This window comes from Balearica regulorum, chromosome 3 (genome assembly GCF_011004875.1).
Source record: "Balearica regulorum gibbericeps isolate bBalReg1 chromosome 3, bBalReg1.pri, whole genome shotgun sequence".
Classification (NCBI taxonomy): Eukaryota; Metazoa; Chordata; class Aves; order Gruiformes; family Gruidae; genus Balearica; species Balearica regulorum.
In genome coordinates, this window is record NC_046186.1 from 73696210 (window position 1) to 73711191 (window position 14982).

The 14982-nt window shown below is 37.1% G+C and overlaps 1 protein-coding gene across 2 annotated transcripts in view; it reads left to right on the forward strand.

Moving 5' to 3' along the window:
- SHPRH (SNF2 histone linker PHD RING helicase) overlaps window positions 1–14982 on the forward strand; it is a 56211-nt gene that overhangs the window by 18644 nt on the left and 22585 nt on the right. For both annotated transcript variants that reach the window (XM_075748468.1, XM_075748469.1), the window contains 8 exons: window positions 549–627; window positions 2561–2724; window positions 2814–3070; window positions 5894–6015; window positions 8734–8822; window positions 10518–10610; window positions 13208–13315; window positions 14300–14442. In XM_075748468.1, the coding sequence (XP_075604583.1) occupies window positions 549–627; window positions 2561–2724; window positions 2814–3070; window positions 5894–6015; window positions 8734–8822; window positions 10518–10610; window positions 13208–13315; window positions 14300–14442 (1055 nt within the window). The remainder of the gene's footprint in view (window positions 1–548; window positions 628–2560; window positions 2725–2813; window positions 3071–5893; window positions 6016–8733; window positions 8823–10517; window positions 10611–13207; window positions 13316–14299; window positions 14443–14982) is intronic.

Below are 14982 nucleotides of genomic sequence, written 5' to 3' on the forward strand. Positions count from 1 at the left end.
AAGAACTAGGTCATCATGTTGTATATGGTGTTTGATAGCTTCAAACAAGACGCTAGCCTGTTCAGTGACATGGTTCAGAGGCATAGATACATCCTTTGGGTCTAGAAGCTAAAATAGTCAGCAGTGTGTCTGCATGCTCTAGGGCTGCAGTCTGCAGAGGGAGATTAATTAGTATTTGTCCAGTCTTTTTGTCCAAGACAGGAAGACAAAAATGCTACTTATGTAATGGCTTATAGGCTTTAATTTTTTAATATTTTTTACATACAGTTTCTTTTGCTAACTATTTCCCTTGTGTGAACCATTAATTGCACTTGATTACTTGGAAGTAGATGTGGCTTTTATCAGCTTTCAGTTACCTTCCAGAAAGCTCAATAACTTTATACACACTTTTGTAATATATTGTACCAATGGTGCTTACAGGTCTGCTAATCTTACATACTGAAAAGATGTTCAAACTTCTTAAAAATAAGGTCCACATGTCTTCAGACTGTGTTCCACACTATCTTTGTTCTTCCTTTCCTACCATTGGTTCTATCTTCTTTTGCTAGGCTGCTGAAATGGCACTCCGTTTAAGTGGAATAAATCGCTGGTGTGTCAGTGGTACTCCTGTGCAGCGAGGATTAGAAGGTGAGATTTTTACACAGCAGCGTCATCTGTGGATTTTCCTTGTGCTGATTATTAGGTAGTGGATTGAAGCAGTTAAAATGACTGCTAGTTTTGCTCTGAATTCATTAGGTACTCTGACTTGGTAAGCCATAAACTTTAAGCATATAATAAAGCCATCAATAAATGTATCAATATAAAAATTGCAGAGCTGAAATCTTTATCTCCCGGTGTTAGACAAATACTTTGGAGAGTAGAGAAGCTGTATGTCAAACACCTGACTCAAGTCTGTTCTTCAACTTTCACCTAGCAGAGTGGGTAAATATTAACCCCTCTCTATTGTAGCTAAAGATAGTCTGCTTCTGTCAAATACAGCAAGCAAAGCTGTATTTACTTTTTGTATAGCCCTGTATGAACTACTGTGGGCATCAACTGCCATAAATATAAATTCTAAAAATTGTACTAAAGCTTAATGAAACTGTATTAAGTCCTTATGTAAAGACTTCATGACTTGAGATGTGTGGAGTAGGGAGCAATATGTTAGCAGGTGGCATTTATCTTGTCTTTTTTTATGAGGTACTCGGTTTCTGTAGACAGGCTTCAGCCAAAGATAGAAAAAAGGAAAGAGAACTGACTAACTTCATCTCCCTCTGTTCTTTGATCGATTTAGAATATGTGCTACACATGGAGGCAATGAGTTTGAAAGTGGATAAATCAGTATAAGCATTTGTGTGCATTTGTGAATTATTGTCCAGTTACCAAACTTATATAAGTCAATATTGTAGATTAGTTCATTATGGAATTATGGATTAAATGTATAGATAAACATAATTTGTTTTGAGAATATATAGTTAATAAAGCAAACGCTGCAGAAGGAAGTGATTGATTTGACTGTTACGATTAACTTGTTCAAGTCCTTATGTGTGATAGTGTTGATTTAATACATATCTGAAATGCCATATTGTCATAATACATGTTGGCCAGGCGCTGAGGCTATGCTGAGGCAGCCCCCATCACATAAGGGATGAAAACTGCTGACTAACTTGAATCTGTGCTGCTGCTGTAATGAAGTGGGATAGGATCTCTGGGTACACAATTGCTTCCTGCTTAGAAATGATTCCCAGGATTTTTCTTCCTTGGGTCTATGATGTATTTGGTAAATGTCTTATGGCTCTCAGCTGGATACGAAGGTTACCATAAAGAATGTAGCCACTAGATCTTTAAGAACTATCTATAAGATACCAGCATATATTTCGATTTCTGCATTGTTCACATGCAGCACTTAAACACATGCTTCTGTATTTTTCCAGTAAGATTTAGATACAAGCTTAAGGTCAGTAAGTTTCATCCCCCAAAATGATGGGTTTCTGAATTGGGCAGAATTAGCAAGCTGTATTCTCTCAGTAAGAAAACAGTAAAAGTGTGTTTGTTAATTTCTTCTGCCTTAGCAGAAAAGGGAAAGTCTGCTGAATTACAGCCCCTTTTAGGATGGTGGGCAACAGACAGTTGGTGCACAGCAGGCTGAAGTAATGATACTGAGTAATATTGTTATAGAAAAACCTGGCAAACCCAGTTACCCATATGCAATCATGTAATTTCTGCCTCTCACCCTTGCTCTGAATAAATTTAAATTCATTGCTCTGTTCTGCTAAACTTGAAATTAGGAAAGTGTTTTTAATTAATTAATATTTAATAACAAATAGTTATATTCCAGCAAGCTCTATGAAAGTCAACAACTAGCTAAAAGAGAGAACCTCCACCTTGCCCCACCTGGTCCTCTGCCTCAAATTAGCTGTTTTGGTGAGGGAATGACTGGAAAACAAGTGGAAAAGATTATGGCCAGAATGTAGTTGCTTTATGCCTGGTAACCTTTGTATGAAAGCTAACTTTTTTTTGAGGCATATTGTTAAGTATTAAAACAGAAACATTATACTAAAACACTTTCTTTTCTTGGCAGATCTGTATGGATTAGTCCTTTTTCTTGGAATTGATCCTTACTGGGTCAAACATTGGTGGGACCAACTTTTATATCGACCTTACTGTAGGAAAAATCCCCGGCCTCTCTACAGTCTAATTGCCAAGATAATGTGGAGATCAGCAAAGAAGGATGTGATTGACCAAGTAAATAAGAGTTTGGGGGTTTAAAATTCCTGAACAACATTTATCAATAGCTTTATTTACAAATTACTTATTTTCTTTTTTAATTGCAGATTCAAATCCCCCCTCAGACAGAAAATGTACACTGGCTTCACTTTTCTCCTGTGGAGAGACACTTCTATCATCGCCAGCATGAGGTGTGCTGCCAGGATGCATTGGCAAAACTCAGGAAGATTTCGGACTGGACTCTTAAGCTTAGTAGCCTAGATAGAAGGACTGTGACTTCTATTCTGTACCCTTTGCTGCGGCTGAGGCAGGCCTGCTGTCATCCACAAGCTGTTCGGGGAGAATTCTTGCCATTGCAGAAAAGGTGAATTTCTGTCACTTCCTAAATGGCTTGCTTTATTAAAAACAAAACACAAATTGTCCCTAATGGTGCAAGATCTTGTACAGTTCTCAAACAAGCCTAATTTTATGCTTCTTTGGTTAAATGTGCAACTATGCCTCACCAAGCTATCTGACTTAAGGAGTTGAACAGGATGCAGTAGGGTATTTAGTGTAATTCTTGTGTTAAAGAACATAGTACTGAGAGGCAGCTGTTTATGCAGTAACATTTTAACCTTAGATGCTGATGGATACTAGGGTGTTGCAGGTGACAGATTGAGTGTGAAACAAACCAGATTCTTTTTCAGTTTTAAATAAGCCCACTGATTTTTTGTCTCTTACGAAACTCATGTTCATAAATGAGACCAATGAACAAAATAAACAGAATGGAATAATTCTTTAAATCAAAGAAAGTGTTGTTACTGTGAGATTGCAGAATCTGTAAATGTAAATCCAAACTTGAAAGCTGTTCAAATGCTTTTTTCTTTTTCTTTTGTTCTTTCTTCTCTTTTTGCGTGCTTTCAAGATGATCTCTCTCACAAGTGCCCTGCAAATACCAGTTTGGTCTCAGCCTTTGTTAGACCAAAAGCACGTTGCTCGTACTCTTAGCAAAATGTGGCTACTGCTTTTTAAGTTGGGGGGTGTGTGAAAGAACAGGCTCTTTCCATTCCAATCTTTGAGCACTATGTCGTTTCTTTTTTAAGTTACAGATAGGGAAGAACTTAAACTTTTAACACTGCTAGTGTTATTTCTATTGTTTCCTGGTCTTGTTAATCCATTCTATTCAGTCTCTTTCTATCTTTTTATGAAGTTGTCCTAATCCTTCCCCTTTCTCATACAGGGCACCTACTTCAGCAGGGACTAATAGTAGGCACTGTGCTGTAGCACTTTCTGTCTGTGAGTGTGGAAGCAAGGACTCTAATGTGAGATAAATCAATATTACCACCAGCCCATACAAGATTTGAATTAAAATGAGCCAGTGGGGTACAAATGAAATGTGTAAACTGAGCTGAGTTTGCTGGGGATGGCTTAGTACTGTGTTGATTTTGGTGGAATGGTTGCAGAGTGACATCTGCATAGTAACTGTGGTGGAAAAACTAGCACTGAAAATTTAATCTTTATTAAAATCATATGCACAAAGGAAAGGAGTTTCCCAGCACTATTTATGTATCTTTTTTGTGAACTAAGCTTGACTGTAGCAGTGGACATTCCTAGAACAGAGAGAAGATTTGGCTCCTGGATTTGGTTATATGTAGGAGAATGATGAAGAAATTCAGTGCTAGGAACTTTGATGAATAAGAGAAATTTACTGAAATAAGAAAGTTATCGCTGGAGCATATGGGTAAGAGAAGCTGGCCTGAAACAAGAAAGCTGAGTTTGGAGCATATTCTGTGCTAGATGACATTTTTTCCCACCTGTGTAGTGAAGGCAGTAAATGACAACATCTATTCAGCAAAAATACAGCCCTCAAAAGGGAGTTTTCTAGGCTCCCCTACTTAAACTGAGTAAAAAACCCTTTCTTTTTGTCTTAATTGGTAGTTTCAGGCTATGTGTCAAATTGCATTCTATGTACATCCTTTTGCTTTTATAACTTTTCTTGAAACTGCTGATGGTTTTGCAAATGAAAGATAAGTAGTAATGACAGAAGTATCAGAGTATGAGCTGCAGGTGCTATGTGTATTTACCAATACCTCTGCAGAATTCAGCTAATTATAGATGATTATACTGATTTAAAGCCTACTCTAGTCTAACACTTTAGTGTAAACTCAAGGAACAGTTTCTGCAGATAGAACAGTGTTGCAAGGAGGGTAAAATAAAGGGCTAGTCAAGGATACCCTTCCAGCATACCTTGGGCCCAGACTGCACAGCATTTATGTCATCTCTTACTCTACTCCACAGCACTAAATGCCAAATAGTAAATGCTTCTCCTGAAGGTGAATGAGGGTGAGGAGCAGAGTTTCAGGGAGGGGGACAGTGTCTGGTCTCACAGCAGCAATTGGTTTTAGAAGCAGCCTCAGGTCAGCTGTTGTAGACTGCTGTTGCAGTTTACTCTCCCATCCCTTCGCATTGGTCTTCTTCCTGCCTGGATTCTTTGTCCCTTGGTCTTACTCCAAGCTATCCTTCATACTTCTTTCTTTCTTCTTTCTCATCTCTGTTCTTGCTTCTCCCTCTTACTTCTCCATTTCCTGTATTTTTTTATGTTAAGGTAATTCTCTTCTGACTAAATTCCTCTCATTAATTACAAATATTACAAGCAAACATAGAAAAGCAAGTTTTAAAATGATACTTGCTAATCTTCACTGTTCTCATTTCATGCATTTTCCTCTTTACCTTGACACCTCATGCATTTTGCATGTTTAGATTAGTTGTAGAGGGGAGAAATGTAGTCTCTCATAGCTGTTTTCATTTGAACAGCTTCTAGCAAAATGACGTCTATTTTTGCTTGTTTCCAATTCACCACTGCAACAGAAGGAGCAAAATTTTTTGCCCTGTGAAGGATTATTTTACCTAGTTCTAATTTTCTTCGTGTTTCTTATTTCTTTCTGGTTTTAGGAGATGTCAACCCCTTGACATACTCAAGTTAGGGTAAAGCTCTAGCTGGAAGAAAAGCTGACAACTATGGGTTGTCAGCTTCATTTACTTATCATGACAATTTACTTATTAAAAAATAAGTAAATAAATCTCAAATAAACATTTGTACAGTATGCTGGATGCATGTAACAATCTTTCTTGCAGCACAGCACGACAGTTTTACTTGGCTAGTATTGTGGTTTTGTTTCAAATTTGAGCTATTTGGTCTCCATTTCAGCACCATGACCATGGAGGAACTGTTAACATCTCTGCAGAAGAAATGCCGAACAGAGTGTGAGGAAGCTCACCGACAGTTAGTGTGTGCTCTTAATGGCTTAGCTGGTATCCATATCATTAAAGGTAAGACTGAATGGCTGTAGCATATTCTTTATTCCTTTTTAGTAGGCTAATTATGCTTTAGATGACACCATGTAAAAACAGTGGGTTTTTTTAATTTGGGGAAAAAGCCATAGTGAAATCCTGGGAAACTAGAGAGGCTTGTAACAGTGTTTGTAACCAAAACCAACATTTATTCCAGATGAAGGAGAAAAGAATAGGTGTAGTTTGGTGCATTTTTGAGATGTCTCAGAGTATTTCTGGCTTTTTTTTTGTCTTGATTCTACCTTCTATGTGTACTGGGAAAATAAAAGAAGCCATACGTGTGTAATTGTACTTAACCTGCTTTTGTTTTATCAGTCCTGCTTTCTGGGCTTCATTTGTGCCCCCTGCCTTGCAAACTGCTATGCTTACTGTGAAATCTCTTTGCTGCTGCCGCCTGTTGTACAGCTCTGTCAATGTAGATTTTGTCTGAATTAGGAGGGAAGAAAGCTTTGAATGGGAAACAAAAATATTGATCTTGAATGTCCCACTAAACAAAAAAGTAAAATTACTTAGTTGTGAATGTAAAAAAAAAAAAAGCCTCTTTGCCAAGTAAGAAGTCTTCTAAAGTTGACAAACTGCTTGAATTTTTCCAACTCATGTTAAAGTCTTCGTTCAAAGAGGAGAACAAGCAAACTGCCTCTTCTGTTACTTGCCTTACAGAAAGACTACATTCAAGTTCTCTAGTCTGTAGTTAGTAAGTTTGAAATACTTTATTATGATTGCAGGATGGAGATCAAGTTTTCCTGATAGAATTAAGTGCTTAAAAAGACTTCTTAAATACTTATAAAATACACTAATAACAAAAAGTAAGTTTAGCCTTTTTTGAAATACAGTTTGATTAAAACTGCATCTGGTGAGAAACAAAAGCAGGACTGAGGCAGAGTTCTGGTCTATAACTCCCCCCCTCAGCATTATTGTACACTCAGTTGTCTTTATGAGCAAGGAGGAAGTGTACCTTATATATAAGCAAAGCCATAAATTTATTATTAGAATAATTGAAATCTTACAGGTTTCATTGTTAGTCCCAATCTAATTAGAGGTGAAAAAAAGAATAATAATCACACTTATTGTTTCTACTGCTTGTCCTGCTTTTATGCTCACCTTCCTACTGCCCTTCTGGATCCTGAGGTCAATGGTTTCATGGTTGTGGCAGTGCTATGGCTAGTTGTCACCACCTGGAGTTCTTTGTCAAGAGAGATAAGATATTTGTGTTTGGTTTGTTCTTTCTCACTTGGAAGATCCAATTAGGGTCACTTTTAAGTTTGCTAGCACACTTCTACATCTTTCTCTTTCTTCATTGATCTGCAGCTCCACATTAACACCAAATTTAGTGTACATGATGCCGTTTATGAATGTTACATACTATTTCTTTGTTCTCTTTGTTGCCCCTAAAACCAGTTTTGTCCAGCTCTAGGTCTGCATTTCTTTGACTGTGGGTGAGTTGTTTATAGCCATGGCTTCCTTATTCACTGCCAAGCCTGTGCACCATCTCTTAGCATCCCATGGCTGTACTCTACACTGCATCCTATATCTTTACTTTTCAAGGCCTCTGCTATTGTTACTCGGCCTGTGTTTCTCTACACTACATCATTGTGTTAGTTGTAAGTATCTCATTCTACATAGAATAACAGCTTCTTACAGCTAGCTCTAGAAAGCGCTGATTGTACCACACAAAGATAAACAAAAGTAAAAAAGCAAATAATAAAAAATTAGCCATAGACGCCTAGTGAATTAGCAAAATTGCTGTCACAGCTAAGCCAAGTAAAAGGTCGTGGCAGGTCAAGAAAAATTCAAAGGAAGCCTGACAAGCCTCAGGCTTGAGGCCTTGCAAGTTCAGTACATAGCTTTTGGCCTGTTACTAGTAATGGCAACAGTATATTGCAGGACTACTCCCCTACAGCTGGCAACTGTTTCAATGTATGAAGCCACAAATCTGATTGAAATAGGGTTGCTACACTTCCAGATGTATAGGAAGATGGTTTCTGTTTGTTACCTGTCTATATTCATTTCATGTCCCTGTACTTAACCATGTTTTAAGTGTCTTCTAAGACTATTACTGGCTAAGTAAATTTCCGTCAGTTGAGAAAATAATATTTTTTTTGCTGCTTTTCCATATGCACCTTCAATTTTGTATTTCTTTTTTAATTTATATAATCTGTTTTCTGAGAAGTGATTGTGATGTTAGCAGCTCACATCAGTAGTTATGTTCCCTGCATGTATTTAATCATTTCTGCATTTCTGAAGTATGACACAACTTTCATTGTTTTCACTGGAAGAGTGAATAATGTGTTTGCAGCGTGAATTCAGTAATGCATCACTGCAGTGAGTTGTAGATTTTTTTTTTAGTGCAATGTGAGATTTTTTTGGACTTATGCAACTATGAATATATATTCTAAGATCAAGAAGTCTGCAGATGTTGCAGTCACAAGATATTTAATTTGGAAACTGCATAGTCTTTGTAAAACATAATACTGTCTTTTACCAGTTGTTGGTTTTGTTTGTTGTTGTTGTTTCTTTTTTGGGGGGGGGGAAGGGGGGGCGTGAATAGGGAAGATTTGCTTGAAGACAGGCAGATATTATACAGCCTCTCTGAAAACATCGTATTATGTTAAAGTGATGGCCAGTCATGGCTGCTTGTATATTTAAAACCAACACAATATGTGTATGTTTTTGTTACTCTTTTTTTTTTTAATTCAGGAGAGTATGCATTGGCTGCAGAGTTGTACAGAGAAGTGTTACGATCATCTGAAGAGCACAAAGAAAAGCTCAAAACAGATTCCTTGCAAGTGAGTGATGAGCATTCAAATGTAAAGAGATGTAGTTAAAAACTGAAATACTTTAGATTTAATTTAACAGGTCAGTCTTTTCGTCCTTGCAGTGGTGTGCTGAATGACTCTTTCAACCTGTCGTCATTATCGCAATCTTTAGATAGGAATCTGTCAAGTGACCTTCTCAATTCCTTTTTAAATAACTGCTGTATTTCTAAAAACTTTTGCTTGTGGATCTCCACGATATCCCAGAAGCAGTGTATGATCTCCACCTGCTGTTCTGCATTAAATTAACAAGCTGAATTCCTAGACTTGTGTATGTTACTGTGACTGCTTACATCAATGGTACTGTATTGCATCCTGCAAATACAGGATGCTGAGTTTGCGCTGAGAATTATATTAATGTGTCAAATGATAGAGAAGAATAAAATTGTTGCACTGCAGAAGATGTTCACTGAAAAGAAAAAGAATCAGAGTGAATTTTCTCTTCAGGCAATATATTGATACATTTTTAATATTATATTAAAAAATGAATATATTTTCATAGTAAAAAAAGCAATTGTTCTCTAAGTAACATCTTTATATTCTTCAAGAAATATCGCTTCTAAATTGACCACAATTCTCTTAAGCATAACAAGATATTTAAAATGCTAATGACAGATAAATAAGAAGTGATCACTTGTCTATTTCTTTACTTTGCTTGCTTCATGAAGTTATTGTTGTATTATCTTGCATGTGGTCATCTGATGGCTCAGTTGTGCTTCTTTGATCCTTCCTTCTCATTTGTGACATCCAGAGACTTTTTTTACTTAGCATAGCAATGTCACATAAACCTGTTAAGCTACTGATAACAAGATTAATTAAGCTGTTTTACTGTCTGATATTGCCTTTGTGTGATAAAACTCAACTTCTGTGGAGTACTTCCCAGTTGTGTAGACTTAGCTCTTTAAGATAATGGCAAATCACTGCTGGCCAGTGCTTTTCAGTGGCTGAGATAGTAATAGTGCAAAGGTGAAGTGAACCCAGAAGGTAAGAAGGGCACAAGTCACAAGTTCATGATAGTGGAGGTTATTTGTATGAGTTTGTGGGAGATATGCAAGCAGCATAATAATAGGGGTCTGGTTTGGGATACGTAGCATGAACCTAGGGAAAAGGAACAGAGTTGCCTTATATTAACAATCAAGTTTATATTCCCTAAAAATAAACAAAAAGATCATGTTTTATTCAGTCATCCTTTATTTCAGAAAAGTAAAAAATGTGAAAAATTATTGAAGCTCTTGGGAGCTGGTTTTTTCCTTATACTTTTTTGCTTTAGATAGGCTAAATAAATTGTCTCCTTGTAACTATCTTTCATAATATTATAAAAGAATGTACTCTGAGATAAATAATTTGTTTTCCATAGTAGTCAAGGGCCGTTTTAATTAGGAGGGCGAGTATGGGACACAATCTGATGACTTGGTATCACACTTGCCTGCTGCTTTGCTTTTGAGGTGTTGAAGAAGACATTTTTAATGTTTCATTTCCTGCCTCAGTAAAATGAGGAAAAGAATGATTATTTTCTTTATAGAATATTTCCAGATTAACAGAGGAAAAAAACAAAACTAATTTTAATACTAATTTCATTGCTGGTAAGCTTTCATTGCTGGTAAAGCTTTTTCTGTCACAGATGTTGCAATATATTGTTCGTGATTGCTGTTGACTTTGTGTATTTAGAGACTTCATTCTACACATAATCTGATGGAATTGTTGTTGGCAAAGCACCCAGGAATTCCCCCAACTTTGCGAGATAGTCGACTTGCAGAAGAGGTAAAGATTGTTCATTTTTATATAAATACATTTTGAAGAGGATCTTTTTATTTATCTGTGGTGGGTTGACCTTTGCTGGACACCAGGTGCCCACCAAAGCTGTTCTGTCACTCCCCTCCTCAGCTGGACAGGAGGGAGAAAATAAGATGGAAAAAAACCTCGTAGGTCAAGATAAGGCAATTTAATAAAGCAAAAGCAAAAGGCCACACATGGAAGCAAAGGAGAAACAATCCCCCCTCCCCCACACTTTTTTCAGCTTTTATTGCTGAGCAGACGTCATATGGTGTAGAATATTGCTGTGGTCAGTTTGGGTCAGCTGCCCTGGCTGTATCCCCTCCCAATATCTTGCCCAGCCCTAGCCTACTGGTGAGGAGAGGAAAGTTGGAGAGACAGTCTTGGTGCTGTGCCAGCACTGCTCAGCAGTAGCCACAACACTGGTGTGTTATCAACACCTTGCTGGCTACCAATACACAGCACTAGGAGGGATGCTATGGAGAAAATTAACTCCATCTCAGCCAGACCCAAAACATTATCCTTCACTATTTTCTCTAATTAAAGAAAATAAAATTTCAAATTAAGTATGTACATTTCCTTTCAGGTTAGTAAAATCACGAGTTATTTATTGTGTGAGATGAGAGCAGAAATGTCCAGTAAAATGCTGCTGTTCTGAATGCTTGGTGATTTCTTACGTTGTGAGTGTGTTTTGTGGAAGTTCTAGTAATTTTTATCTATAAAATGTTATTTCCCCACCTCCACAATTCTTCTTGCGGAAATAACTTACTTAGATGTTATTGATAAAGAATGCATCATCCTGGATTCTTTTGAGTCCTTTATTTCCTCCCATTTTCTTTGTGTGGTACTCATAATATCTTCTTTGAAACATTCTTGAGAAGGTCCTGATTTGCAGTGTTCTTCATAGCCTAAAGCTTGCCAGTGGCATCTGTTCAGGCTCTCCCTGTATTACTTATATTGTTCGCATGCCCTACAGCAGCTGGTTTGCCCATCACTCTTGTACGGCCTAAACATCTAGAAAAGTTGACCACCTTTTGGCCAGATGAGCAGGTCTCTGTGTTACTTCCTGTGTGCATAAGCCTGTTTATCTATATCCTTAATCTTAGCTGGGGAAATACTTGGTAAGATAGCTGGGATCACTGTTCCCCACTGGTTACTCGTAGTGGACACATGGACCACATTTGCAAAAGAACATCGTTCTTGTGGCATCATTTGGGTTGGAAAGAATCTTGGGAGGTCTCTAGTTGAACCTCCCCCTCAGAGCAGGGTCAGCACTGATTTCTGACCAGGTAGCTTGGGGCTTTATCCAACTGGGCTGTTAAAACCCCCAAGGAAAGAGATTTCACAACTTATCTAAGCAACGTGTTCCAATGCTTCATAATCCTCATAGTGGGGAAAAAAATTCACATAGAACCTTCCATTCCAATTTATAGCCATTGTCCCTTGTTCACTTGCCATGTATTTCAGTGAAGTGATTTCCTTCTGGCTGCTGGAAGGCTACTGTTTTGTACTCTCTAAGCCTTTCTTCTCCAAGCCGAACAAGCCCAGTTCTTTTAGTCTCTCCAGTTTGTGGTAGTGATCGGTATCTGTCTTATTATTTAGAGATCTTGTGATATTTTTTCATTGTTATGCAAATTCTATGCATTTTATTCTGTTTTAATGAGACTTGTTCTCTTAAATATTTAAAGAAGTTCCTACCTGCCTTTATAGAAATACTGCCCATTTTTTATTTACCTGTAACTCTAGCCACTTTTTTTATATCACCTTCTCCTGACGTATTGTAAAGAGAAGGATCCATAAATTTGTGTTTTGCTTGTAAATTTGAAGCAGAGATTGTTTTTCATAGCTACCTTTTGCTACTGTCTCATTCAAATACCCGAGAGTCCTGTCCACTCCTGGTAAACTGTTCTCCATCTATAACAATAATATAATTATCTTGATAGTAGCAAACAAAAAGAAGAAAGACTTAAACACACCCTAAAATGCATAAAATAAAGGTAAGTTATTTGTTCATATTTTAAAATACCAAATAAACTGGTACTGATTATATTGCGAAGACACCTGCATAGCAAGAGGGGTTTTCACTGTCAGACATAATTTTTTCAAAAAAATTATATCTGATGCCCCTGAAAATAATGAAATTTAGATCTTTCTCGTTATTTTATGGATAAGTTTTATAGGTAGATTAGTTAAATCTGTTTTCAGATTGTTCTAGGATCTTTTTATTGTTTGCTTATTCAACACAATATATTTTAATGTACAGAGAAGTAAGAATTATGAGTTAAACCTCAGTTCCTCTTTGTAATGCAATGTATTCCTATTGTGTTGTTCGAGCTTGTCCAAATGCAAAATTGCATAGTTAGCATCTTTGTAGTCATTGATCTTCTCAAATGTTTTTGGCCTTACTAATAAATGCTAGATGCTAGAGGGAAAAAAAAAGGCTAAATATTGCTTACACGTGAAAGTGGGTGGCATGTAGGTAGCTAACCATTTGAAAACATTATAGTAGCTGGGGAGTTTTTACCTTTTCAATTATTCCTCATAAATATGATTTGTGCATAACTTAAATTCTTATTTCCATACAGGCAGAACAACTACGACAGCATTATATGAGTAAATCCAATGCAGAAGTTGCAGAAGCCCATCAGGCCTTACAGCCAGTTCTTCAGACCATTCGGGAGCTCCAGAGAAAGGCGGGTAGCTCTTACATATATAGTCTCTGAATTTTCAAATTTTTTAAAATATTATTTTCACCTGTTTATCCAGAACTCCAGATGTTTATTTTCTCTAGCAGTTCTTTGAAGACCTATTTGGAATGGGACTTCGGCAGTGTCTGCACATGCATATACACACACACAGCCCAAAATGTATTCTCTGGTCCCCACTTTGAGGCACATAGTACTTGATAGACAGATGACTAAAACCAGAAGTACATACTTGATTTCTGTATTAACTGTGCTTCACCTGTAATTTAAGTAAATAAGTGATAGATTTTGGCCTTGAAACATTTCTGTGGTGTATCAGATAGTATTTCAGTTACTTTCAAAGGAAGTGTTCTTTGTGTGTTTAGTCATTGTCCTTAAGGCTTAATTGTGTTTAATGCAGGTTTCATGGAAAGGTGTAAACCCTTAATGAATTGATGAACACCTGAGTTGAAATGCTGGTTGTCACTTGCATAATAGTAAAGAAATAATAAAGAAATGGGGGCAAATGGCACACAAGGAAGTAAATTCTGTATCTTCTTTCACCTTTTAAAATTATAAGGTCACTTCAGTGTTGTTCTGTTAATTTCCCAGAGAGCTTCCTTTCTCTGGTTAAATGATCCTTTCATCTGTTTTTGAGAGAGAGAGAGAGAGAGAGAGAGAGAGGTAACTTTGGGATTATGGTATCTTGATGTGGCTATTCTGTGTAGATGGCCTCGGTGAATCTAACTCTACTGAAGCAACTTGAAGGTGTGGAAGTAGATGGGAATGTAAAGAATGTCTTAATTGTGTATTCACTTAAACAGGAAAGGGTTGTTTGTTGGGTTTTTTTTGCATACTCTCATCTTCTACTTTCCGTGGAATTTACCAGCCTGTGTTTGAGTGTGGCCTAAAGAGCAGTATAAACCTCTGCCGCAATGAGTAAATTGGTGGTTTGTTGAATGTTCATGGATAAATCTGTTCTTTTCCATACAGATACATTCAGGTTCTCCTTGGTGGTTGGATGTCATCCAGACAGCTATACAGTATGCCATTGATGAGGAGCTTGTTCAACGTGTGCAAAATGAAATAACCAGCAACTACAAACAGCAGACTAATAAACTCTCCATGGCAGAGAAGTAAGAGAATAGCTAAAATAAGCTAATGAATACAGTTAAGTCTGCTCAAGTCCTCTTACCAGTTTGTGCTGCAATTAAATAACAGGCATTTTTGCTTCAGAGCATCTGGGCTTCAATTAAGTCTGAAAAACAGTCCCCCAAAAAACGTAACTAGATAGAACACTTGGAAAGAAAAGCAAGAGAATTACAATTTTCTCCTAGACAAGCATTCTTTTAAATGTTCCTTTGTATTATCTACTGTGGTTTTACAATCTTCTATACTCATGCAACTGCTGAGTAAGAAAGATTCAAAATTTCTTGCATTAAAATTGAGTTAACCTCCAAAAGAAATTGACTTGCTTAAATGGAAAGTAGACAATATCAGGAAATCCTTGTGTAACAGCATAAAACAGCATCGCTATTTTTCTGAGCAAAGAATTTTGGTTTGGTTTCATGTTAGAGACAACAGTGCCACTGTTGTATGCAATTACAGAATAATTGCTTGGAAGGGACATCTGGAAGTCACCTAGACCAACCCCCAGCTTCTAGATCCAGGCCCAT